This window comes from Trichosurus vulpecula, chromosome 2 (assembly GCF_011100635.1).
Source record: "Trichosurus vulpecula isolate mTriVul1 chromosome 2, mTriVul1.pri, whole genome shotgun sequence".
Lineage (NCBI taxonomy): Eukaryota > Metazoa > Chordata > Mammalia > Diprotodontia > Phalangeridae > Trichosurus > Trichosurus vulpecula.
Window position 1 is genome coordinate 39,595,103 of NC_050574.1, and position 23,899 is coordinate 39,619,001.

At 52.7% G+C, this 23,899-nt stretch overlaps 2 protein-coding genes across 3 annotated transcripts; one reads left to right on the forward strand and one right to left on the reverse strand.

Moving 5' to 3' along the window:
• The first annotated feature begins 2,730 nt into the window (after positions 1-2,730).
• On the forward strand, positions 2,731-4,558 carry PGLYRP1 (peptidoglycan recognition protein 1). Its single transcript, XM_036743669.1, has 3 exons — positions 2,731-3,014; positions 3,972-4,093; positions 4,386-4,558. The coding sequence occupies exons 1-3, from the start codon at positions 2,731-2,733 to the stop codon at positions 4,556-4,558; spliced, it is 579 nt and encodes a 192-aa protein (XP_036599564.1).
• Positions 4,559-5,128: 570 nt separating this feature from the next.
• CCDC61 (coiled-coil domain containing 61) lies at positions 5,129-13,161 on the reverse strand. 2 transcript variants are annotated; one of them, XM_036745550.1, is made up of 14 exons: positions 13,103-13,154; positions 10,505-10,659; positions 10,098-10,180; positions 9,732-9,889; positions 9,101-9,244; positions 8,682-8,892; positions 8,180-8,262; positions 7,916-8,076; positions 7,706-7,784; positions 6,793-6,917; positions 6,359-6,437; positions 6,134-6,197; positions 5,728-5,806; positions 5,129-5,522 (listed from the first exon to the last, which is right to left on the reverse strand). In XM_036745550.1, the coding sequence occupies exons 2-14, from the start codon at positions 10,650-10,652 to the stop codon at positions 5,425-5,427; spliced, it is 1,512 nt and encodes a 503-aa protein (XP_036601445.1). In that variant the 5' UTR covers positions 10,653-10,659; positions 13,103-13,154; the 3' UTR covers positions 5,129-5,424. The 2 variants fall into 2 exon arrangements, with proteins under 2 accessions (XP_036601445.1, XP_036601444.1); XM_036745549.1 differs by having other exon boundaries at positions 5,281-5,522; positions 10,505-10,663; positions 13,103-13,161.
• Between the last annotated feature and the right edge of the window lie 10,738 nt (positions 13,162-23,899).

Sequence of the window (23,899 nt, forward strand, 5' to 3'; positions counted from 1 at the left end):
GGGTGTGTGTGTGTGTGTGTGTGTGTGTGTGTGTGTGTACACACATATATATGTATGTGTATATGTGTATGTATATATACATATATACACATTTACATATATATATACAATAGGCAGTTTGGAGTTTGGGAAAGAGGGTGGTAGTAGGTTATAAGTAGGTCTGAGAATCATCGGCATAGAGATGGTCATTAAATCCATGGGAGTGGATGAGATTCCCAAGGGAAGAGGTATAGAGAGAGAGAAGAGGGCCCAGGACAGAGCCCTGAGGGTCACCAGTAGTCAGAGGGCAGGATCCGGAGGAGGATCCACCAAAGGAGACAGAGAGGCACGAGGAGAACCAGAAGAGAATGATGTCCTGAAAACCTTGAGAGAAGAGTTTCTGAGGGAGAATTGCCACATGTTGCTCATGACAGGAGAATTAGTACCAAGACTTCATCCAGATGGTGTCAGACCAGAAAACTTTCATCCCACAATGATTGTAAAGCAGGACAGCTGAACAGCCCACAGGCCACCATGATGTTAAAAGGACCACCCATCACATCAACTCGGCTTCTCAAGGAGAATTTAGGAGAATAGATGGACAAAAAAAAAAAAAAAAAAAAAAAGAGGAGGCATGGTATGGTGAATGGACAGCTGGCCACGGAGTCACAAAGAGCTTAGCCTCTCAGTGGCCCAGGAAAGCCTCTAAGATGGTCCATTGTGGAAGGGATGCCATATGCATTGATAGCTAGAAGACGGAAATCTAGCCTCAGACACTTACTAGCTGTGTGACCTGGAGCAGGCACCTCCTGCCTCAGTTTCTTCATCAAAAAAAGGAGGCTGATAATAGCACCAACCTCCCACATTTGATGGGAGGGTGAAATGAGTTAATATTTGTAAAGTACTTGGCAAGTCTTGAAACACTATCTAAATGCTGATTATTCTTTTTTTCTTCCTAGGACCTCCCTCTACAGAGGTCCACTCAATGTTCAAATCCAAATGCAGGGAACTCAAATTTACCTGAACGAAAATCCCTTCTGCTAGTGGTCAGCCTTTGTTTGTTAAATGGTGGGACCCACTTGAATAGTTCTGATTGTCTGAGTTTTTCCTTACATTAAAGCCTCTTTCCAGTTTCTGTTGCTCGCTCCTAGGTCTCCTAGGTCTCCTAGGTCTTGTTCATTCATTTTTGGATTCGAATATTGACTGGACATCTGTAGAGGGATTTTCTAGAGCTGAGATTTGAACCCAGAACCAGCGTTCTTTCCAGACACCGGGCTGCCTTAAGAAGTCAGGCCGTGGGGACCGAAGAAATCCATCACTCTGTGGCCAAGCATATGTTGATGAAGTTCCCTGAACCTGGCCCATTCTCTGATGACAGAGACACAATCTACTCCCACCCCCACCACCCCCAACCTAGACTCCAAATCTTTCCAGTCAAATAGAACCTTTGAGAGCCTGCACTGTGCTGGCATAGCCTTGGAGATCCCAGGCTCTGCAGTTGATGTTGGAGGACTATAGCTGAGAGGAGGGATAAAGCTTACAAGCGTAAGTCAAATTCCCTGGCTTGCTTGTTTATCCCTGCAGAGGACATACCCATTCCCACCTCCGGGCCTTTGTATGGGCAGTGTGTCCCAGGTCTAAAGTGCAATCTCTTCTCACCTCTGCCTTGCATAATTTTTAGCTTCCAGCGATGCTCAATTTATGTGCCAGCTTCTAAAGAAAATCTATCCAGATCTATTCAAAAGGTTAGTGGCCTCCTCCTAAAAATTACTTGATATATATTTTGATTCTGATTTTTCTATAGCTCCCTGAGGGCAGGGACTGTTTCCCTTGCTCCCTGCACCTCCTTCAAAGCACCCCTCAGGTAGCGTCTCCTCCAGAATGCCTTTCATTGTCCATCCTCCTCCCCATTATCACTCTCTCCCCATTGCGGTTCATTCCCATGGTTTCCTGTGGACCTTATTCTTTCTCATATCCTCAGGGCTCCCCACCCTCACCCCAGTAGTAGAAAGTAGGCTTCCAGAGCCCAGATTAGCCTTGTCATTTGTCTTTGTAATCCCAGCTCGTGGTGGGTGCTCCCAGCAAATGTTTGTTGATTTGAATCAATGGTGTGTATTCCCACTGAGATAAAGAAATACAAACATTCTACTGGACTGTTGAATGGATGAAACCACAGGCATTTTGAGAATCTTCCTCAGGCCTAAAGAAGTAGCATCTCAGGAGACTAAAACTGTAGAATCGTAGCTTCTTATCGTGGCGTGAGGAAACTAAAACCAGGAGAAGGGAAGGAACTTACCCAAAATCCCACAGGGCGGTGGTAGAATGGCCAAAGCCAGGACCCCCGATGCCTGGGAGAAGGGAGGACTTGGCAGGGAAAAAGGACCTTGGGCCTTCATGGAGCCCAAAGGTATCCAACAGCCTTAGGAGGGAGAAAGCCAGAAAAATTCTCCCTCTCCTATGGCCAACCATCACCACCAAGACCACCCAACTCTCACCTTCCCTGCCCCCACCCCAGGTTCCAATGAAAACAGGAACCTGTGGCTTTGATTTCCAACAGATATGGGGCAAGGCACCTGAAATTTGATGCAAGGCCTTCCATGGCTAAGGGGAGGGTCACTGTCCCGTATCCTGTTCTCCTCCCCCCTCCCCAAATCCAGGCGATAAATAGCCAGCCCCAGCTCTAGGCACAGGAGAGCTCCCTTTGGCATTCCTAGATCACCAGTCCTCTGCTTTCTGATTCCCTTGGCAGACATGGCACATTGGCTGCTCCTCCTCTTGACTGCCCTCCCTGCCTTGGGGCAGAATCCCCTGACACCAGAGAACATGCTGCCTGGCTGCCCAGACATTGTGTCAAAGTCTGAGTGGGGGGCCCTTTCCTCTAACTGCGTGAGGCCCCTGAACCTGCCTGTGGAGATTGTGCTGGTGTCTCACACAGCTAGCGACCCCTGCTTCTCACCCGCAGACTGCGAACAACAGATGAGACTCCTCCAAAGAGACCATGTCCAAATACGGGGCTTCTGTGACATCGTGTACAAGTGAGCATCCCTAGTGACCAGGCAGAAGGCAGGGACCCAAACAACCCCCAGTCTAGGGTTGGGGTGTGGGAGACAGGAATAGCTTGACAATGGGAAAGCCCTAGGCTAGGGGGAAAATATCCCAGCTGTGGGGGAGCCCTTAGTCTGGTGGGAGACATAGCACAATGTTAGCGGTGACCTTGGTCTAAGGGATAGGGAGAGCATATTGTTGGGGGATCTCTTGATCTCAGAGAAACAGCCCAGCTGTGGTGGGACCCCTAGTCTGAGTGGGGGACATAGCACAATGGTGCAGTGGGGGGAAGAGGGGTGTCGCTGATTTGAAAGGAGAAACATCTCAGCTGTAAGAAAGCTCTGGGGTCTTAGGAAACACAGCTCAGCAGCGAGGGAACCCCTCATCTGAAGGGAGAAACATATTTTAGATGTGGGGGACCCCTGGTCTGAAACACAGTAGAGGTCAGGGAGCCCCCGGCGTCTGAGAAGGAACATGTCCCAGTGGAGGGGGAACCTCTGATCTGAGAGGAGTAATATCCTAGCTGTGGGGGGAGCCCTCTGTCCAAGGTAAGAATACAAGTTTTGGGGGCAGCTAGGTGGTGCCGTGAGTAGAGCACGGCCCTGGAGTCAGAAGGACCCGAGTTCAAATCCGGCCTCAGACACTTGACACACTTACTGGCTGTGTGACCTTGGGCAAGTCACTTAACCCCAATTGCCCCACCTTCCCCCCTTCAAAAAAAGAGAAGTGATGAGGGGCCCTTCATTTGAGGGGGAACACAGCACAGTGGTTGGGGAGTTCCTGGTCTGAGGGGGAAAGATATCTCCATCCTAAGGAGCCTTTGCTCTGAGGAGGGAGACAGGTTCTGAGTGAGGATTTGGAGTGCCAGGGAGCCCAGAACATTGGGGCTGGGGGAGAAAGGGCAAAGGAGCCTCAATGACAGGTGAATCCATGCTCTCTGCCTCCAGCTTCTTAATTGGGGAAGATGGGCTCATCTATGAGGGGCGAGGGTGGTCCACCCAAGGAGCCCACTCGAGTGCCGCTTTGAACTCCATTTCCCTGGGGATCAGCTTCATTGGCAACTTCCAGAGTGAGTAACAAGAGAGAGGGAGGGTCCCTGGGAAGGCACAGGACTGGGGGCTGGGCTGCCTGAGTCACCAGGAGGGTGGATCAAAGCTAGGAGTAAGGGCACTTAGGTCCTATGGGGCTAAGACTTAGGCTGCCCAAGTCCCTGGACCTATATCAGACTAAGAATCAACATGGGACTCTTGGGTCCCTGGGGTGTGGCCAGGGTAAGAGCCAGAAAACAAACAAGGCAGGGGAAATGGAGAGACTGGGAGGGATGGAGAGGAAAGGCAAATGAGGCTGTCTCCCTCTTCCAGATCGAAGCCCTAATTCCCGAGCCCTCCGGGCCATGCAGAGCCTGCTTCGCTGTGGCTTGCAGCATGGTGCACTGGCATCTCAATATATCATCAGGGGAGAGCAAGGTGCGCTGGACTTCCCTGCGAACAGGCTGTATGGCGAGCTGCGGAAACTGCCCCGATACCGAGAATGAGAGGCCCGCTGGACCCTAGTCCACTGAAGCCAAGCCCCTTCCCCGGCCTCCAGTGCCCCTCCCCAGCATCCCTGAATAAAACTGCTGAGGCCCTGGCCGTGTGGGGGTTCTGTGACTGGCGTACTGATGTGGGGTGGGGGGAACGTTGGAGAGGCCTGGTCCACAGGCCCACTTTGCCAGCTGGGCCCTCCGCAAGCCTGAGGACCTCATCTCCCTGGGCCATGGTTCTTCACTGACTGGGCGAGGGGGTCAGGTGTCTCACGGCTCAGGTCCCTTCCATCCGTAGCCCTCCCAGAATGACAGGGACCGCTGCTCTCTGGTTGCAAGAGCCGTCTGCACATGCTCTCCAACAGTCAGTGGATGAGGGAGGGACCCCAGGGATCAGCCGCCCCATTTAACATGAGAGGAAACAGAGCTCATTGACTTGGGGGCCCCAGCTCAGGTCAGAAGCAGTGAGGAGGGGCTGGGTTAGAGGGCCTAGAGATTGTCCCCTCAGGCCCTGCTGCACCCCCTGCAAAGGCCAGACACACAAGATCAGAGCACACCAACTCAGATGAGGGGGAGACTGAGGGAGGAAAAACTGACCAAACCCTTTATTTACATCCTGTCCCCCACCCTCACCCCCTCCACCACACACGTGTGCGCGCGCGCGCGCGCACACACACACGCATGTGCACAAACACATGCACATACATGCATGCACACATGCACACGCATGCACACATGCACACACACGCACACCTCCCCAAGCCCTCAGGCTCCCTGGCAGCCAGGGCTGATCCTCAGGAGTTCTGGCCTCCTGCTGTGGGGGCTAAGGGGATGAAGTGAAGCCAGGCCCAGACCCCTGGTCAGGGTGGGGTGGGGGGTCACGTCCTGGTATCGAGTCTATTCATGTACTCCTGCAGGGCCTGCAGGCGGGCATCAATCTCTGACAGGTCAGCGGGCGGCTCCTCGAATGTGTTTTCTATAAGGAAGAAGAGAGCAGCTGGCTCTGGCCAAGTGCATGGGGATGGGCAGTCCTCCTCCCCCAAAGGGTTTCTGGAAGGGCCAGGGTGAAACCCAAGGGTCTCAGGATCTCCTGGCAGCAGGGGGTGAGTCTGGTGGGGCAGTCCCCCCCACCCCACCAAGGAAGCATGGCTGGCTCTCAGGAAGAGAAAGGGAGGGTTCACCTTTGCCAAAGGTCTGGCCCCTCGGGGTTGGGGTGCTGCTAGCCTGGCGTCTTCTGCGGCCACTGTCTGGCACAGTCATCTGAAGGGGCAGGGCAGCCAGTCAGGTGGGATCTCCAAGCACTCATGACAACCCACAATCCCCCAGAAGCTCCAGCACTCACTCCTCTCTCAAAGTCCCCTGATCCTGCCCCCCTCGCCCACAAACCAGACACCAGAGTGAGGTCTCAGAGCATCCGCCCTAGGATAAGCTGTTCCTGAGGATTCCCTCCCCGGCTCCCCCCAACTCTGCCCAAACCCTGCCAGGACCAGCTTGTAGCAGGGCCATGGGGCACAGCAGGGAAAGCCTCAGCAAGGGCGAGCTGGGTGGTCTGGTGGCTCCAAAGCTTCCTAAGCCCCGGATGCTCACCTCTCCTGAGCCATTCCAGGAAGAGGGACTCAGGGGCTTCCGACCTCTGGGCTGCCTCCGAAGACTGAGAAAAGCAAGTGGAATGGCAAGTTGTGGGGGGATGAGGGGAGCCTGAAGGCTCCTACCACCCAATGCCTCAGTTGCAGTGGTTTTCAAGGTTCCCAGATTTCTCCTGGCATAAACCATCCCCCCACACCATCTCCCTCCCACCCTCCGCCACCTTACCCTCGGAAAGTTGGGTTGGCGAAATCCTCAAACTCACTGGCTGAGCTTAGTGATGAGTGACGGCTCCGAAAACTCTCCACTGGGGTAGGGAAGGAGAAAAGGAAAGGCCTGGCCCCTGACTGAAGGTTGAAGGAGGGCCTGGCCTCTCTGGAGCTGGCCTTCAACCTCCCACATCCTGGCCAGCTCCTGGGCCCAGGAAGTCCTCTGAGCCACGTTCCCCCCAGGCCCCTGAGGTCCTGGCCTCCCATATCCCACCCCCCACGCCCCTCCACTGGAGGAGCCAGGCTCCCCTCCCCTTCCCACCTACTACCAGTAAGGGGCCCTAAGCCCCAGGGCCTCCTGGGCTCCACAGTACCAAGGGACCAGTGCCAGGACTAACAAGTTGGACACGACCCTCTCCCCTCCTCCCTGGGGACACATAGCATGTCCCTTACCAGAGGAGCTTCGCGTCCGACCCCTGGGGGCCCCTTCCTCTCTCGATGCTGTGCATGGGCCACGGGCCCGGCTTCGACCCCAGCTCCCTGACCCTTCCCCACTGCCCAGCCGGTTCCTTTGCTGGCTGAGAGAAGAAGGGGGAAAATTCACTCGAACTCAACCCAGTATCTATTAAGTGCCTACTATGTGCATGGCACAGGGCATTCCAAGACAAATAACAGAGACCACATCATACTGGAGGACACAACCAGGAATGGGATGGATGAGGAAAGGCTTCCCAAGGAGGTAGCATCTGAGCACTCTGAGGGGCCGAGGGCAGAGGGCATCCCACACAAGGAGGGGGCAATGCCACACGCTGCCCGAAACAATGATAGTGAGCATCCATTTTGCCCTCAGCAGAAACCCTGAGAGGGAGGGGCTGTAACTATCTCCACTGTACAGGTGAGGACACTGAAGAGGCCGGAGAAGTGACTTGCCCAGGGTCACTGTGAAGCCAGCACTGTGGCCACTGCACCACCTGGCTGCTTATGAAATCAGGCTGAAAAGAGACTGAAGATAGATTGTGGATGCCTGCAAAGCCAAGCGGAAGAGCTGAGCCTTTACCCCTGAAGCCCCAGGGAGCCATGGAGGAGTCCGGAGGCCCCTAGGCAGTGCCATGCCCACCTGCGGCTGCTGCCCCCATCTCCCTTGGGGGTGGGGAGGTCTGCAGGGTCCAGGAGGGGGGTAGGATGAAAGCTGCAAATGCTAGCCCTGACCCAAGCCCCTGGGCCCCTGGAATAGGAAGGGACCAGCCCACCCAGTGGAATGCACCGAGGACAAGGCCGAACAGGCGGCTGGAACCCACAGATGTCTCCCCGCCCCCTGCCTGGTCGATCTAGGGGAGGGAAGAGAGGGGAAGGCAGGGCCACTCACTTCTTCATCTTGAGCTCCCTCTGCTTCCGCTCTTTGGCCTTCACAAAGGCAGTGGGGTCAAAGCGGGGCGCCCGGATGCCTGAGGACCAACAGCAAAAGTAGTGAAGGGCCAGCTGTCCTACCCTCCCAGCTCATCCAAGGGACCGGCAGAGCCAGAGGTCCCCATGTGAGGATGGGGACGGCGGGGCAGGGAGAACACTGGCCACACACCTGTTGGGGAGGGGGAGGGCCGCGTTGGCCCCCGACCTCGGTTGCTCTCCTGGGACGAGGAGCGGGTGGGCCTTCGGCCCCAGGACAGGTTCCTTTCCTGAGATGTCCGCCGCTGGTCCTTCCGAGGCTGGGGCGACTGTGCTGAGGACGGGGTCTGCCTCCTGGGGAAACAGGCCCCAACCCCGCTAGGTCTTACCACCCATGCCCTACGGCCTTCCTGTCCTCCACTGAGCCCTTCCCATCTCCCCAGGACAGCCTGCTCACCCCCGCTTGTACTGTGCCAGCTCACTGGACAGGTACTTCAGCCGGGCCCGAAGGCTCCGCTCCGACGATTTTACCTCTTCCAGCTTGGGGGGAGATGGGCGAGAGGGAGAGGAAGAACAAAAGGCTTGAAGGTCTCAGCTCAACCCCTTTCTTGGATCTCCTTTAGTTTCAGCCACTGGGCAAGCGCTGGGACCCACCATCGTCTCCCTCCCCCTCCCCCTTCATCCTTCCCTCCCCCCTCCATCCTTTCATTCCCCCCTCCATCTTCTCCCTCCCCCTTCCATCCTTCCCTCCCTCCTCCATCCTTCTCTCCCCCTCCATCCTTCTCTCCCCTTCCATCCTCTCCCTCCACCTCCATCATCCCTCTCCCCCCTTCATCCTTTCTCTCCCCATCCCTTCCCTCCCCCCCCCACCCTTCCCCTCCCCCCCCACCCTTCCCCTCCCCCTCCATCCTTTCCCTCCCAAGCCCCTCCATTGCCCCACCCCACCCCGCCACACACACCTCCTGGGTAAGTCTCCGGCACTCCTGGCCACGCCGTCCAGCAGTCCGGTGGTGCTGGCCCCGCTCCCTCCTTAGCTCTTCCTCCAGACTGGCTACCATGGCCTTGAGCACAGCCACCTCCTGGTGAGTCGTGGCCCGGCCCCCTGCCTCCTCTCGTGCCCGGCCCAGGGCTGCCTCCAGCTCTCTCTTCTCATTCACTGCCCGGCTCAGCCTGAGAGGAGGATTTATCCCTAGCCCAGGCCACGTCTCAGGGCCCTTGAAAGACTGCACGGCTCAGGGTGCGGGTGATCTCGTCTCCCTAGACAGTCAGGAAGCTCCTTCATTCCCTCCTGCCCCTGTGGACCACCCAGAGTCTCCCCCAGGGGCCCTGACTAGACCACACTAGCTGGGCCTCAGGCCCAGTGAATGCAGAAACTCACTGCTCCCGAAGGTGGCGGATTTCAGCGTCGCGCCCATCCCGGGATCGAAGCTCGGCCAGCTCCTCCTTCAGGGACCGAATGATGCCTTGCAGAACCACGGGGTCAGGCTTGCCCTGGTACGGGAGGGGCAGCGGGTAGTGGATCCTGAAGGACAACAGAGGCCCAGCTCAGATTCAGGGGGCAACCCCTCCAGGTGAGCGGCCACTAACCCTCCCCTCAAGCTCAGGCAGCCTCCGAACCACAGTCCTGAGAATCATAAGGACAAGAGCTGACATTTCTACGGCATTTGAAAGTTTGCAATGGGGCTCACATAAATGATCTTGCCCTAACTCTGAGGTGGGCCGTGCTATTATTTATCATCCCTTTTCACAGTCAAGGGAAGTGAGGTTCAAAGAGGGCCACAGGGTCAGAGATCCGGAGGTGAAGACTGGAGGCCACACATTCAACGTTTTCATTTTACCTGGGAGGAGACTGAGGCACAGAAAAGGAGCAATGTGCCAAGGTCCCAACCCGGCCTCCTATCGGACCCCCGAGCTTCCTGGAGCCCCCTGGAGCTCCGAACCTCCTAGTTCTAGAAACCCCTCCAGCCACAGGCGCCAGAACAGGACAGCAGATCCGGCTGGGTCCCTACCTGTCAAACTCAACCGAGTAGATCAGGATCAGGTAACGCTTAGAGCTGAGCTGGGCGGAGCGGGGGACCGAGGGGCCGGGCCGCGGCCCCACCTTGCGGTTTCGAAGGGCTTCCAGGTCTGTGTAGGTCAGCAGGTCCAGGGTGACGGACTCGCTGCTCTGAGAGGGAGGGGAGAGCCCACAGGGTCTGTCACAGACATTGGACCCACCCCCCACACACACCAGTGAGGGGAAAGCTGGGATGGCTGCATGCCCCAAGAGCACCTGGGTACAAATGGCAGTGTGCGGCCCCCAACTACAACAGGGCCCAGCGCTCTCAATCCGCACCCAGGGAGTTGGGCAACGGTCCCCAGGCCATGCCCCTCACCTGCATGAGGGCCGACTCCAGCATGCTGCAGAAGATGCTGAACTGTTTGAAGTTCCCAGTCTTGTGGGTCAGATCTTCGATGACTACAAGAGGGAAATCTCTGGTCTGTGGGGGGGCGGGGCCACAGCGTGCCAGAGCTCCCAAGACAGAAGGGGCCCAGAACACACCCACTACGGGAAGGACCTTCGGCCACACATGATACATCAGAATTGGGAAGGGCTTTAGAACACGGAATATCAGAGCGGGAAAGAGCCACAGAAAGGGAAGGAACCCAGTGGGTCTGGAAAAGAAATGAGGCTCCCAGAATTCAATCACAGGCTCTTTTCAGGCCCCTATGTTCTGCCCTGGGTACAGGGAGACCTCCTCCTGTATGTCTGCCACCCTCCCCACCGCCGCCAGGCACTCACAAGCAGCGTCGAACTCGCCACGCCACTGGTCAGTGGTCATTCTGTCCTCCACCTCGAGTTCCAGAACCTCCCCATTGACAACCAAGCGCACCACATGCTCCACCCCCCGGAAGGTGTAGTCCACCTGCAGCCCCGCCGGCTGATCCATGCTGAACCTACCTAGCAAGGAAGAAAAGGCCGGCGAGGTGTCATGGGAATGCTAAGAGGGAGACTGCCCAACCACAGGCCATGGGATATCAGAGCTGGGAGGGCCTTAGAACAGAGAATGTCAGAGCTAGGAGGGCCTTAGAACAGGGAAGGTCAGATCTGGAAGGGGCCTTAGAATATGGAAGGTCAGAGCTGGAAAGGTTCTTAGAACAGGGGATGTCAGAACTGGGAGAGTCTTAGAACACAGAATGTCAGACCTGGGAGCGCCTTAGAACAGGGAAGGTCAGGGCTGGAAGGTGCCTTAGAACAAGGAAGGTCAGAGCTGGGAGGGTTCTTAGAACAGGGAATGTCAAGGCTGTGGGGTGAATCTAGAACAAGGAATATCAGAGTTGGAGCTTAGACAATTGAGTGTCAGAACTGGGAGGGCCTTAGAATAAAAGATGTAGAAGCTGGCAGGTCGCACCAGGAGGACAGAGTTCACATCCAGCCTCAGACACTAGCTGTGCCCTGGTCCAGTCACAGCCTGTTTGTCTCACTTTCCTCATCTGTAAATTGGGCACAATCATAGCACCTCCCTCCCAGGGTTGTCCTGAGGATCACATGAGATATTATGTGTAAAACTCTTTGCAGACCTTAAAGTGCTGGCTCTATTATTAAATGCCCACTATTCTAATCATCATCGTTACTAACCAGAGCAGAAAGGACAGTTAGAACACCAGACTTTAAGACTAATGACATACTTAGAACATAGGTCAGCGCTAGAAGAGAACTAAGATCCCGGGACGTTAGCCAGTTCTCTCTCTGGGCTGCTTTCCCCATTTGTCCCACTGTAGGGCTGGCCTCAGCTGAGCCTTCCTGTCCTTCCAGCCCTAGCGCTTCCTCTCTGGCATTCCCTCACCTCCCTCCCCTGTGGTCCCTCATCTCCCTCTGTGGCGGTCTCTCACCATCTCCTTTCCCTCTCATCCTCCTCCTTGCCTCCCTTCAGTTTCTTTCTTCGTCTTTGTCTCTATGTTCTTTGTCTGTCTGTGTCTTTGTGTAGCTCCTCATCTCTTCCTACGGCATTCCTTTGTTACTATCTCCCTCCTCTTTTTTGCTCTGTCTCCTTCCTTCCCAGGACTCTGTGGGATTTCAGAGGTATTCTGGGCTATCTAATCCAAGGTGGAGTGATTGGCCTGAGGTCACACAGGGAATGCACACAGAGGCAGAGAGGAAAAAGCAAGAGATCTAGACACAGAGGCTTAAGAAACCATACATGGAGGGGAGTGGGAAGGAGATGTAAGAGGCCTCCCTACTGTCTCCTCTGCTGCTAGAACTTTGTGCCATAAGGATAATAAGAAGAGCTATCATACATAGCTCTAAGATTTGCAAAGTGTTTTACAAATATTAACTTTTCTCCTCAAAACAACCCAGGAGGTAGGTGCTATAATCCCCACTTCACAGATGAGGATACTGAGGCAGGGAGAAGGTAAGTGATTTGCCCAGAGTCATGCAGTTAATGAAGTGTGAGAGTGGATTTGAACTCGGGTCTTCTTGACTCCGAGTCCAGCTCTCTATCCACTGTACTACCCAGCTGCCTCTAGTCAGTTGATGGTCCATTCCGTGGGAGCCAAAAGAAGTGGAGACCATCTATATGGAAGAGGACACCTGCTCTACAGAAGCAGAGATGTGATATACATAAGCAGAGGCCTACCATAAGTAAGCTGGGACCTACTTTATAGAAGGGAGGACCTGCTATACAGAAGTAGGAAGGTGATATACATAAGCAGGGACGTACTAGAAGCTGGGATCTATAGAAGGGAAGACAGAAGCAGGGATGTAATATATATAGGTATGCATCTACTTATTATAGTAAGTTGAGACCTACTCTATAGAATGGAGGACCTGCTACCCAAAAACAGAGATATGATATACAACAGCAAGGACCTACTAGAAGTTGGGACCTAATTTATAGAGAGAAGGACCTACTATACAAAAGCAGGAATGTGATACACATAAACAGGGACCTACTATAAGTTGGGATCTACTCTACAGAAAGGAGGACCCACTATTCAAAAACATGTCTATGATATACATGCTCAAGGACCTACTATAAGTAAGTTGAGATCTACTATATAGAAGAAAGGTCCTACTACTCAGAAACACTCTACTATATACATAAGCAGGGACCTATTAGAAGTAAGTTGGACCCTGCTAGGGAGGACATGCTACACAGAAACGCGGGAGGGGGCGGCATACGGAAGTTGGAACCTACAGAAGCAAGGAACTGCTATACAGAAGCGGGGTCCTGCTACACGGCAGCTACCCCATCAAGCCCTGCCCTGGGATCACCCGCCCTGCCTAGCCCCAGATAACTATCCCAAGCTGCCCTGCCCCAGCCCCGTCGGCCTCCGCCGACCAGGAGCCCCAGCCTCAGGAACCCCGGTTGTCCCCTCCCAACCCAGAGCCCCTCACCCCAACACTTCGATTCCCAGCGTCACCCGCCTCCTGGTCCGCAGTTCAACTGCCGCTCGCTGAGCCCCGCCCTTCAGCGATGTCTTCCCGCTGCTCATTGGCCGAAGGGGGCCAGCTTCTAGAGTGTCATTGGCTGTTGCGGCCGCCCATCCAGAGAAACCCTGCCTCCACCGAACATGTTTTTCATTGGCGAAGGAGTGCGTCACACTAGATTTCTATTGGTTAAATTAACAACCCGTCTAGCTAAGTTCGGCCTCCTAGGCGGGCCTCTTGGGTGAACCCAGAGAAAGGGAGGAGTTCCGGTAAGCTTTTCCGTCTGTGTCACTTTCTCCTTCTGCCCCGTCCCCTACTGCTCTCTTTTCATTGGTCCTAGTGCGTTGCATTGCCGGGCTTCTATTGGTGAGCTCCTCCGCCCATCCCAAAAAATCCCCACCCACCGGGTTTAGCCACCAGATTCTCTGACTGCGCAGGCACAGCTTGATCCTGCTTTCTACCCCTTGCCTGAGCCCCACCCTGCGGCCTGCCGATCTCTCTGCTCATTGGCGAAAAGGACTGCCAGTCTGGAAAACCGCTCGCACTCGAAGGTTCTTCTACTGTGCAAACTTCAGGACCGCCTCCCCTCCTTTGTCTCTCGTTCATTGGTCACCTCTGATGCCAGTCAGGACAGGAACGGGGCGGAGCTCCAGAGTTGGTACCCAGAACGCTGAGATGCCGGGCCTGGAGGCTGAGAGCATTGAGTCCAGCCTTCTAACCATTGTTACAGATGGGGAAGCGACTTGTCCAGGGTCACGCAGTATAGACTGAGTGTTCTTCCTAAAGCACAGTTCTGCCCTTCGTCACTCCCCCTCTCAAGAAGTCCCGGTGGCTCCCTATTACCTGTGGGATCAAATAGAAAACCCTGCCCTTCACAACCTGGCCCCGTCCCACCTCTCCAGCCTCCTTATACCCTAAGTACTCCCCAGGCACTCTGGTATCTAGTAATGTTGGTCCAAGTTTCTCGCACATGGAGCTCCTCCCTCCCTCTTCTGGACATTTTCACTGGTTGTGCCTTATGCCTAGAATGGAGCTGAGTTCAAATTCAGCCTCAGATACTAACTAGCGGTGTAACCCTGGGCAAGCCACTTAAACTGTTTGCCTCAATTTCCTTATGTATAAAATGGGGATGATAACAATAACACGGATGTCTTCCAGAGTTGTTGTAAAGATTGAAACAGAAAATAATTGTAAAGGGCTCAGCAGAGCTCCTGACACATAGTAGGTGTTGTACAAATGTTGGCTAAAAAATGAAACAAAATAAAAGCCCACCTCCTGACTTCCTTCGGGTTCCAACAGGAAGCCTTTCCCGTCCTTCTTAATTCTAGTGCCTTCCTTCTGCGAATGTATTCCCAGTTTATCCTGGATGCAGCTCTTTTTGTACATTCTGTCGTTGTTCCACTGTTTCAGACTCTTGGTGACCCCATCCGGGGTTTTCTTGGCAGAAATACCAGAAGGGTTTGCCATCTTCTTCTCTAACTCATTTGACAGATAAGGAAACTGAGGCAGAGTTAAGTGACTTGCCTAGGGTCACACAGCTAGGAAGTGTTTTTTCTGCCCAGTAGAATATAAGCACTTTGAGGGCAGAGACTGTTCATCTATATGGTGGTACTCCCAGCGCTTTCCACGGTGCCTGGTATTCATTGATCCAGTATAGCTTTTCCCATTTTACAGAGAGGGAAACTGAGAGGCTTTATACGAGGTCACACTGTTTCTATGTCAATGACTCCCAGTTCTGTGTAGCAGTCCCAATCTGTTTCTGGGAGCTAGAATAGCTTGGCATCTCCAAATCACCTTCCAGACACCTTGAACTGGCTGTCCCAAAGAACTTCTCACACTCAGCATGTCCAAAACCAGGACTCTGATCTTTCCCCCCAAAACCTCCTCTCTCCCAACCACCCTTCCCAGTCACAAGGCTCCCCTCAGCATCCTGACCTCTGCTCCTCACTCATGCTCTCCACTCCTATCACCCACTTTGTCCGCTGCCATTTTACATCTGCTTTCATATGTCTCTCATCTATGCCTCCTTCTCTGGTCCAAAGCTGCCATCAGCCTGGCAGGCCCCCATCGCCTCCACGTCGATTCATTGTCCCCTCCGCCCGGAATACTCTGCCCCTTCACCTTTACCCCAGTCCCGTTAAAGTCAGCTCAGATCACACTCTCTTCAGCAAGCTTTTCTCACCTCTGCTTCCCACCCAGTGCCTGTCCTCTGGATCACCTTCCATTTACACCTGTCTGTCCAAGTATTGTCTTCTCTGTTAGAATGTGAGCTGCCATCTTGTAGCCTGGGTTTCACTTTTTTTTATAGCCCGGGCACCCAACAATCAATCAATGCTTGTGGACTGCCAGACTAACAGCCCAGTGCTACTGGCCCTGCAGCCCTGGCTTTCTTGACTCTAAGGCCAGGGGGGTTTTTCCTACTCCAGTACAAGGCTCTTTCTACCTCAAATCCGAAGAGAGGTTCCCTGTACTCCCAGATAGAGAGGTCCTCTTCCCCCAGGACAGCTGATCAAAGCCAGGCTGGGGGAAAATATAGTCAAAGAATCTTGGAGCTGAATCTGGGAATCTGGTCCCAACTCTACGCTGACTTGCTCTGTGACCAAATAGCCCCTTCCTCTCTCACTGGGGCTTATTTCCTGCTCTCTCAAAAGATATAATGTCTAAGGTTCTAAGACACCCAGACAGTTTGTGATTATGTAGTACACAGCCCCCACACCGTCCCTTTCACCACCCTGTATTGCCAGACTGGGTCCCAGCTGCCAAGTTGAGTTCTAGGGAATCAGCTTGCAGGTTCCATGCTCAACAGTGGATTTCTCACTCACAATCAGCAGTAGGCACAGTGAGCTCCTAGCAAAGGCCTTCAGTAAAGTGATAGAGTCCCACCATACAGCTGGGCACACTCTCCCATCAATGCACTCACAGCCTCCATGGAGAAAGAGCCATCTCAGATTCAGAGCACATGATGGTTAGTGAGGCTCGGGCGGGTGACAAAGGTCACTCACAGCTCTGGGACTGAAGGGCCTGAACAACCTTTCCTTTTGCATCAAGTCCTTCCCGTGGGTTTTCAAGGTCTCCTATGCTTCACAGCCTGATTCTAAATTGTCATAGGACACAGCTCTGGAGACTGCTCCATTCCTTGGACGGCCATTCCTCCATGTCCTGGTCTGTCTGGAGTGTGTATCTCTGCTCCCTCCATTGTGTCTACAATGCTCTTCAGTCAACAATTTCTTGAATTTCTGGATGGGGTGCCTCCCTCTGGGCCAATAGCCTCTAGATATCATAGAGAGTTGGGGGAAGCGGGGGAAGGGAAGAGAAGAGAAAAGAGAGAAGAGAGAGACAGACAGAAACAGAAACAGAGATAGAGAGAGACAGAGATCCCAAGAGAGAACAAGGGAGGGAGAGAGAGAGGAGACAGAGAGAGAGAGACAGAGACAGAGAGAGAAAAAGATAGGAGAGACAGAGAGAGAGGAGAGAGGAGAGACAGAGACAGAGAGACAGAGACAGACGAGAGAGACAGAGACAGAGGGAGACAGAGATCCCAAGAGAGAGCAAGGGAGAGAGAGAGAGAGAGACAGAGAGAGACAGAGACAGAGAGAGAAGAGAGGAAGAGAAGAGATAGAGGAGAGAGAGAAAGAGAAGAGAAGAGAGAGAAGGAGAGAGAGAAGAAGCAGGGAGGGAGATAGAGACAGAAAACAAGGGAGAGAGAGGAGAGAGAGAGAGAGAGAGAGAGAGAGAGAGAGAGAGAGAAAGCACCCTTCCTCTCCCCCTGCAAGTTTGTCTCTGTCTCTCTCCATCACTGTCTCTGTCTCTCTGTTTCTCTCTCAGTCTGTCTCTTTCTGCCTCTGTGTCTGTGTTTCTCTGTCTCTCTTTGTCTCTTACTCTGTCTCTCTCCATCCCTCTCTGTCTCTGTCCTTCTGTCTCTGTCTTTCTGTGTCTCTCTGTCTCTGTTTCTCTCTGTCTTGCTGTCTCTGTCTCACTCTCTGTCTAAAACTCTCTCTCTCTCCATCTCTCTTCATCTCTCTTTCTCTTTGTCTCTCTCTTATCTCTCTCTATCTCTGTGTTTCTGTGTCTCTCTGTCTTTGTGTGTCCCTTTCTCCGTCTCTCTGTGTCGATGTGTCTGTCTCTCTGTGTGCCTCTGTCTCTTTGTGTCTCTCTGTCTCTGTGTATGTCTCTCCCCCCCCCTCTCCCTCCCTCTCTCTCTCTCTGTCTCTATCTCTCCCTCCCTCTCCCCCGCCCCTTTTTCTGGGGCTTACCAAATTTAAAGCCCTCAGGGGGTGTGGCTAATTTGTCTGTTCAGCCAATTACATTGCTTCCTTCAATTCGGTCAGAGAAAGGTGTTGACACATCCCAGCCATGACTAGTAAAGGCATCTTTTGCTGTCGGTTTAAAGCCTTGTGATTCTCTTCTGTGTCTCCTGGAGCTCCATCCGCTAGTCTGGGGATAGTGAGCCTCCTCCCACTCCCCATTCCTCTCTGACCACGATCCAATAGATGAGGTTCTAGGCTGCTCTTGAGTCCTGCCCAGAGCTGGTCGAGCAGCTTTCTGTTATGAAAAGGGAAACAAGCTTGGATCCTGATTGTGCCTGTAGTGATCGCATGGCCTGTGGGGAGCCCCCTCTCCCCTTTGAGCTTCGGTTTCCTCTGCTGGAAAACAAAGGGGTTCTGCCACTCCGTGGTGTCCGAGGTGCCTTCCCCTCCCCCGCCCCCCTGCAGGTCTCGAGCTCCTCCGCTCACGATCTCACGGCCTCTGGAGTTCTCAGTACCGCTTCTCAAGTCCCAGGTCCTCCACCATCTGCAGACTCCCGGCCAGCTCTACAGACAGTGCCCTCTCCCACCTTCTTGGCTTTAGCTAGCTGGGCCTGGAGTCGTCAAAGCCAGCTTCAGCCACTCTCTGTGTGACCTGGGGCATGGCACTCCGCCTCTACCGGCCTCTGTTTCCTCATCTGTAAAATGGGCATGATAATAATAGTACTAGCACCCACCTCCAGGGTTGTTGTGAGGAGCAAAGTGCTTAGCATAGTGCCTGGCACACAGTAGGCACTAAATAAATGCTTATTCCCTCCCCTTTCCCACGTGGCTACCCCTCCAAGGGTACCAGTTGCAAATTTGTCTAGCCTTCCCATCCTGGAAAATGCCCCACTGACAGCGTGCCTCCAGTAGAAGATCTGCCACAAGTGAAAATAGCAACTAGCTTCTGGGGCCGTGCCCTAGAGGTCAGCATGCTTGGGGGGCAGAGAGCATCCATTCCAGTGCCAGTGGAGAGCCTGCCCGCCACCTCCGCTGGCTCTGGGCTGCCTCCCTGAGCACTGAGGCACCTCCACAGAAGCCCCCTGGCACCGGCCTGTCCCAGAGACACCGACAGGAGTGCCCAGGATTGGTGGGACTAACTGGGAGGATCCTTCTCTGGTCACCAGACCCCTCACCCCATGGTCAACTCAAGCTCTAGCCGATCCCCTACACCCCTCTGATCACGATCCACCCTGTCCTCCCTTTCTACTATACTCTGAAAACTTTCCTCTCTTGGATTGTAAGGAATTCATGGGGTCTGAAGGGGTAAATCTGGGGACAGCTAGGTGGTGAAATGGATAGAGGGCTGGGCCTGGAGTCATGAAGACCTGAGTTCAAATCCAGCCTCAGACACTAGTTGAGCAAGTCACTGAACCCTGTTTGCCTCAGTTTGCCTCATCTGTAAAATGAGCTGGAGAAGGAAACGGCAAACCACTCCAGTGTCTCTACCAAGAAAACTCCAAATGGCGTCATGAGAGTCAGGCACAACTAAACAACAACAATCATCCAACACATTGCCTGGCAATCAGTAACTCAGTCTAGAAACATTTAGTAAGTGCCAGGCACTTCGCTAAGTTGTGGGAAAGAGAGAGAGAGAGAGAGAGAGAGAGAGAGAGAGAGAGAGAGAGAGAGAGAGAGAGAGAGAGAGAAGAAAGAAAGAAAGAAAGAAAGAAAGAAAGAAAGAAAGAAAGAAAGAAAGAAAGAAAAAGAAAGAAAGAAAGAAAGAAAAGGCAAAAGACAGTCCCCGCCCTCAAGAAGCTCACAGTCTATTGGGGCAGAAAGTATGCAAATAATTATATACAAACAAGCAAATATACAGCTAAATTGAAATAATCAACAGAGAGAAGGCACTGGCATTAAGGGGGGTCAGGAAAGGCTTCCCACAGAAGGTAGGGATTTTAGCAGGGACTTGAAGGAAACCTGGGAAGCGGGGGGATGGAGATGAGGGGGGAGGGCATTCCAGGCATGGGGGACAGCCAGGGAAAATGCCCAGAGATGAGAGATGGGCGTGTCATGTGTGAGGAAAAAACAGCAAAAAGACCAATATTTCTGGATCTCCAAGTACTTGTGGGTTAAGTTATAAGAAGACTGGAAAGGTAAGAGGGGGCCAGGCTGTGAAGGGCTTTAAACGGCAAAGGGTATTTTGTGTTTGATCCCAGGAAGTAATTGAGAGCGGCTGAGTAAGGGAGTTACATGGAAAATTCCAGCTTTGACAGCTGAATGGAGGTTTGGACTGGAGTGGGGAGAGCCTTGTGGCAGGCAGACCCACCAGCAGCTACTACAGTGATCCACAGGCAGGGTGTGGGGCGGATGGTGATAGGAGCGTATGGAAGAAATGTCACAAAGGCCCCTGGACATGGGGGCAGCTTGGTTGAGAGAGAATGAGGAGTCCAGGTTGATGCCTAGGTTGTGAGCCTGGTGACTTGGAGGAGTACCCTCAACAGTAAAAGGAGAAAGTGGGGAAGGTTGCAGGGGGAGGGAGAGGAGTTCAGTTTTGGACATGTCCAGTTCAAGAGATCTAAAGGACTTCCATTTCCAGATGCATATAGACCACTGGAGATGCAGGACTGGAGTTCAGCAGGGAGGTGAAGGCTGCATAAGTGGTTTTGAGGATCAGCATAGAACCAAAAAAAAAAAAAGAATTAGATAGAGATGGTAGTTGAATCTATGGGAGCCAATGGGATCACCAAGTGAAATAGGCTAGAGGGATGGAGGCCCACAGTAAATGGCCGTGGTCTGGATGAAGATCCAGCAAAGAATACTGAGAAGGAACAGGAAGAGGTTGGAGGAGAACGTGGACAGAACCATGTCCTGTGAACCTAGAGAGAGAGAACGTGGACAGAACTGTGTCCTTGGAACCTAGAGAGAAGACAGGATCAAGGAGGAGAGCCTGACCAACAGTGTCAGAGCGTGTAGAGAAGTAAGGAGGGATGAGGTTTGAGAAAAAGCCATTGGACCTGGAAATTTGGAGAGGGCAGTTTCAATTGAGAGATGCCAGAAGAGATCGAGGGCAAAGCAAATGGACGGCCTTCACAGGGAGTTCAGCCACCCAGGGCAAAGGAGATGTAGGATGCCAGTAGGAAGCGAGGGAACAAGGGAAGGTTTTTTGAGGATGGAGACATGGAAGACCCTGCCAATAGACAAAGAGAGATTGAAGATTAGTGAGAAAGTAGGGGAGACAGAGGGGACTGTCTGCTGGAGAAGAAAGGATGGGGTCACTTGTGCAGGTAGAAAGAACTAGCCTTGGCCAGAAGAAGGTTCACAATTTTGTGAGACAGGAGTGAGGCAGAAGCTTGTGGAAGGAAGCATCTAGATGATGTAAGATGAGGAGGAAGGAAGGATTCAGAGCTCCAGGTGAGTGGTCTCCATGTTTTCAGTTAAATATGAAGTTTTCAGCCTAGAAGGTGGAGGGAGGAGGAGTTATGAGAGGTTTGAAGAGGGATGTGAAGGGTTAGGAGAGCAGTTGTGGACAGTGAGATAGGGAGGTGATAAAGGAGGTATAGAAGGATCTCCTTGCAGCAGGGAGGGCCCAGCTGAGGTGACTGTTGTTGTTCAGTCAACTCTCTGTGACTCCATTTTGGGTTTCCTTAGAAAAGACACTAGAATGGTTTGCCGTTTCCTTCTCCAGCTCATTTACAGATGAGGAAACTGAGGCAAACAGTGTTAAGTGACTTGCTCAAGGTCACCACAGCTAATAAGTGTCTGAGGCCGGATTTAAACTCAGAAAGATGAGTCCAGGCCCAGGACTCTACCCACCAGCTGCCCATTTCATACACAGTATGTGTTTAATAAATGCTTATTGATTGAATCAGTGGGACTCTCTCCAAGGCTGCTTGTTTCTTTATTTCCTCTTGAAATTCTCAGCACACAGAGCCAAGAGCTCCTCCCAGCCACATCTAGACCTTCCCTCTGGGACCATCACTCAATAGCCATCTCTCTTTTACAGTTCATTCCATCCAGTATAGACCTTTGTGGCTGACCTCTCTGGACCTCCAGGTCCCTTCCTCCTCCCCGATAAGTTCAGTCCTGGTTCAGAGTCTTCTTGACCCCAGCCCCTGCCTTCCTCTTCATCAGCCTCCTTAACTCCCATGAGTTAACTCTGTCTCCAGCCTGCCTCAACCACACACAGGAATGCTCACACCTTAGACATCTCCCCTGACCCATGCCAACAGATTTTTGCCCACATACCACACAATTCCTATCTGCAGCTCTAAATCTCAAATTCCTCCACCCTCCAGAATCCTTCCCTAACTTTCCAGTTGACATCAAACTCCCCCACAGAGCCAGACCCCATAGGACACTTTATTCTAACCTCTCTGATACGCTTATCCTGTCTTACTGTATTATAGTGATCATCGTGGATGGACAGTATGGAGATCTTGGAGTCAGGAAGATCTGAGCTCAACTTCAGACCCTGATGCTTGCTGTGTGACCCTGACCAAATCCTACAACCTCTCTGAGCCTGAAGCGACTCTCCAAGCTATTTAAATTGCTAGGCTATCCTCGACAGAGCTGTCAGTGATTTTTCTTAAGTGTAGGGTCTCTCTAGGTCACCCACTTAACTCAATAAACTCCCTCTCACTGCTAGGATCAAATAGAAATCTCTCTGCCTGTTATGCAGAGGCCCCAAATTCTCTTTTTGTCTTTATTATGAATGTCTTCCCTTTCATACTGTACTGTTGTTCAGTCGATTTCAGTCGTGTCCGACTCTTCGTGACTCCACTTAGGGCTTTCTTAGATTAGGATACTGGAGTGGTTTGCCATTTCATTCTCCAGCTCATTTTATAGATGGATAAATTGAGGCAAACAGTTAAGTGACTTGCCCAGGGTCACACAGACAGTAAGTGCCTGAGGCCAGATTTGAACTCAGGGAGATGAGGCTTCCCGACTCCAGACCCGGCTCTCTATGGCGCCACCTAGCAGCATTCACATTGTATATTGTCCTTGTCACTGCTCATCATACAAGATGCCTTGTGTTACTGTATGACCTGGCTGTCTCCCGGGCTGGGATGCCCTCCCTCCCCACTTCTGCCTCCTGAATCCCTGTTATCCTTCAAGACTCAGCGAAAGCAGCACCTTCTACCTGAGGGTCCCTCGTGCCCTACCCCAACCCCCACCCGCAGGTGCGAGTGCGTCCTCCCTTCCCCCATATGACCTGGCTTATATACCTTCCATATACCTGTATATGCACATGCAGTCTCCCCTGTAGATTGTAAACTCTTGAGGGCAGGGCCTTTTTCACCTTGGTGCTTGCTTACCCAGGACCCTGAACTGTGCCCAGCACATAGGAAAGACTTACCAAATAAATCTGCTTGTCAAGTGATTCATTGCTTGCTTGATTGACTCTAAGACTTAACTACCCTATTGCAGCAGAAGGGTGGCTCCCTACAGGGGAAGGGCTTCTCACACCATGGGAAAGATCCTTGACACTTGACAGCTATCTGTGTTGGTGCTTTATCCCAACGACTTTATGCTCCATAAGGCAAGAATATTGTTGTGTCTCCTTTCTCAGTGCTTAGCCTCGCCTTTATTGGGCACTTAGTAAATATTTATTGAACTGAATTAATTCAGTTCTATGATTTTAATATTGCCTGGAGCCCCAGAAGAGGTTCTGGGGGCTACCTCCCACCGCTGTTCCTTCTTCAAGGGACAAAATGGAACGAAGGAATTAAAGCCTATCTCTTCCCTTTCCCCTTGCCTGATTTCAGATTGGCACCAGGATAGCCCCCAGACATGGGCTGGATGAAGTGACCTCCCCCAGTTGAAGCTTTGCCCCCACTATCCCCACCCCCTGCAGTGATCCATATGGGTGGGCTTAATCGAGGGAGAGGGGAGAGTGGAACAGAGAAACCCCTGGAGGATTGTGAAAACAGAAGGGAGGACCCAGGTGTCCATATCCGCAGCCCCCTCCCTTCCTTGTGGTTTCATGCAAGAGGGTGGGTTGGTGCTATAGGGGGCAGGATTGGCCAATGACTGCCCCCCTCTTCGAGGCCGAGTTGGGGGGCCTAGTCAGTCCCCCAGGACCCAGAGCCTGAAAAGCTGACGATGCGTTGCCATGGTGATGGGCTTGGGGACGTTGTCATGGTAGTAGAGAGAGGTTTAAAAATATCTGAGAGGAGGTGTGTATGTGTGTGTGTGTGTATGTGCATGTGCTTTTGAGGATGTATATATTGCGCATCCTCCTTGGGACCCCTGTGCTTCTTCATGTATGTTTGCGTCACCATGGGTCGTTGTATGTGGTTGTTTCTGCGAATGTCTTCCTGTGTGTGTGGTTGTGGTTGTGGGTCGTTTGTGTGGCTTGTGTGCTGAGCGTGATGCCGTCTGCATTGTGGCTGCATGCTAATGTATACTTACGTTACACGGTGGGGGGAGGGTGGTTTGTGACTCTTTGTGTCTCCCGTTTGGTGTGTGACCCTATGTTCTGGTGAAGCCACAAGCATGTGCACAGGGTTGCCTATGTCTATGGAGTGTATTCATG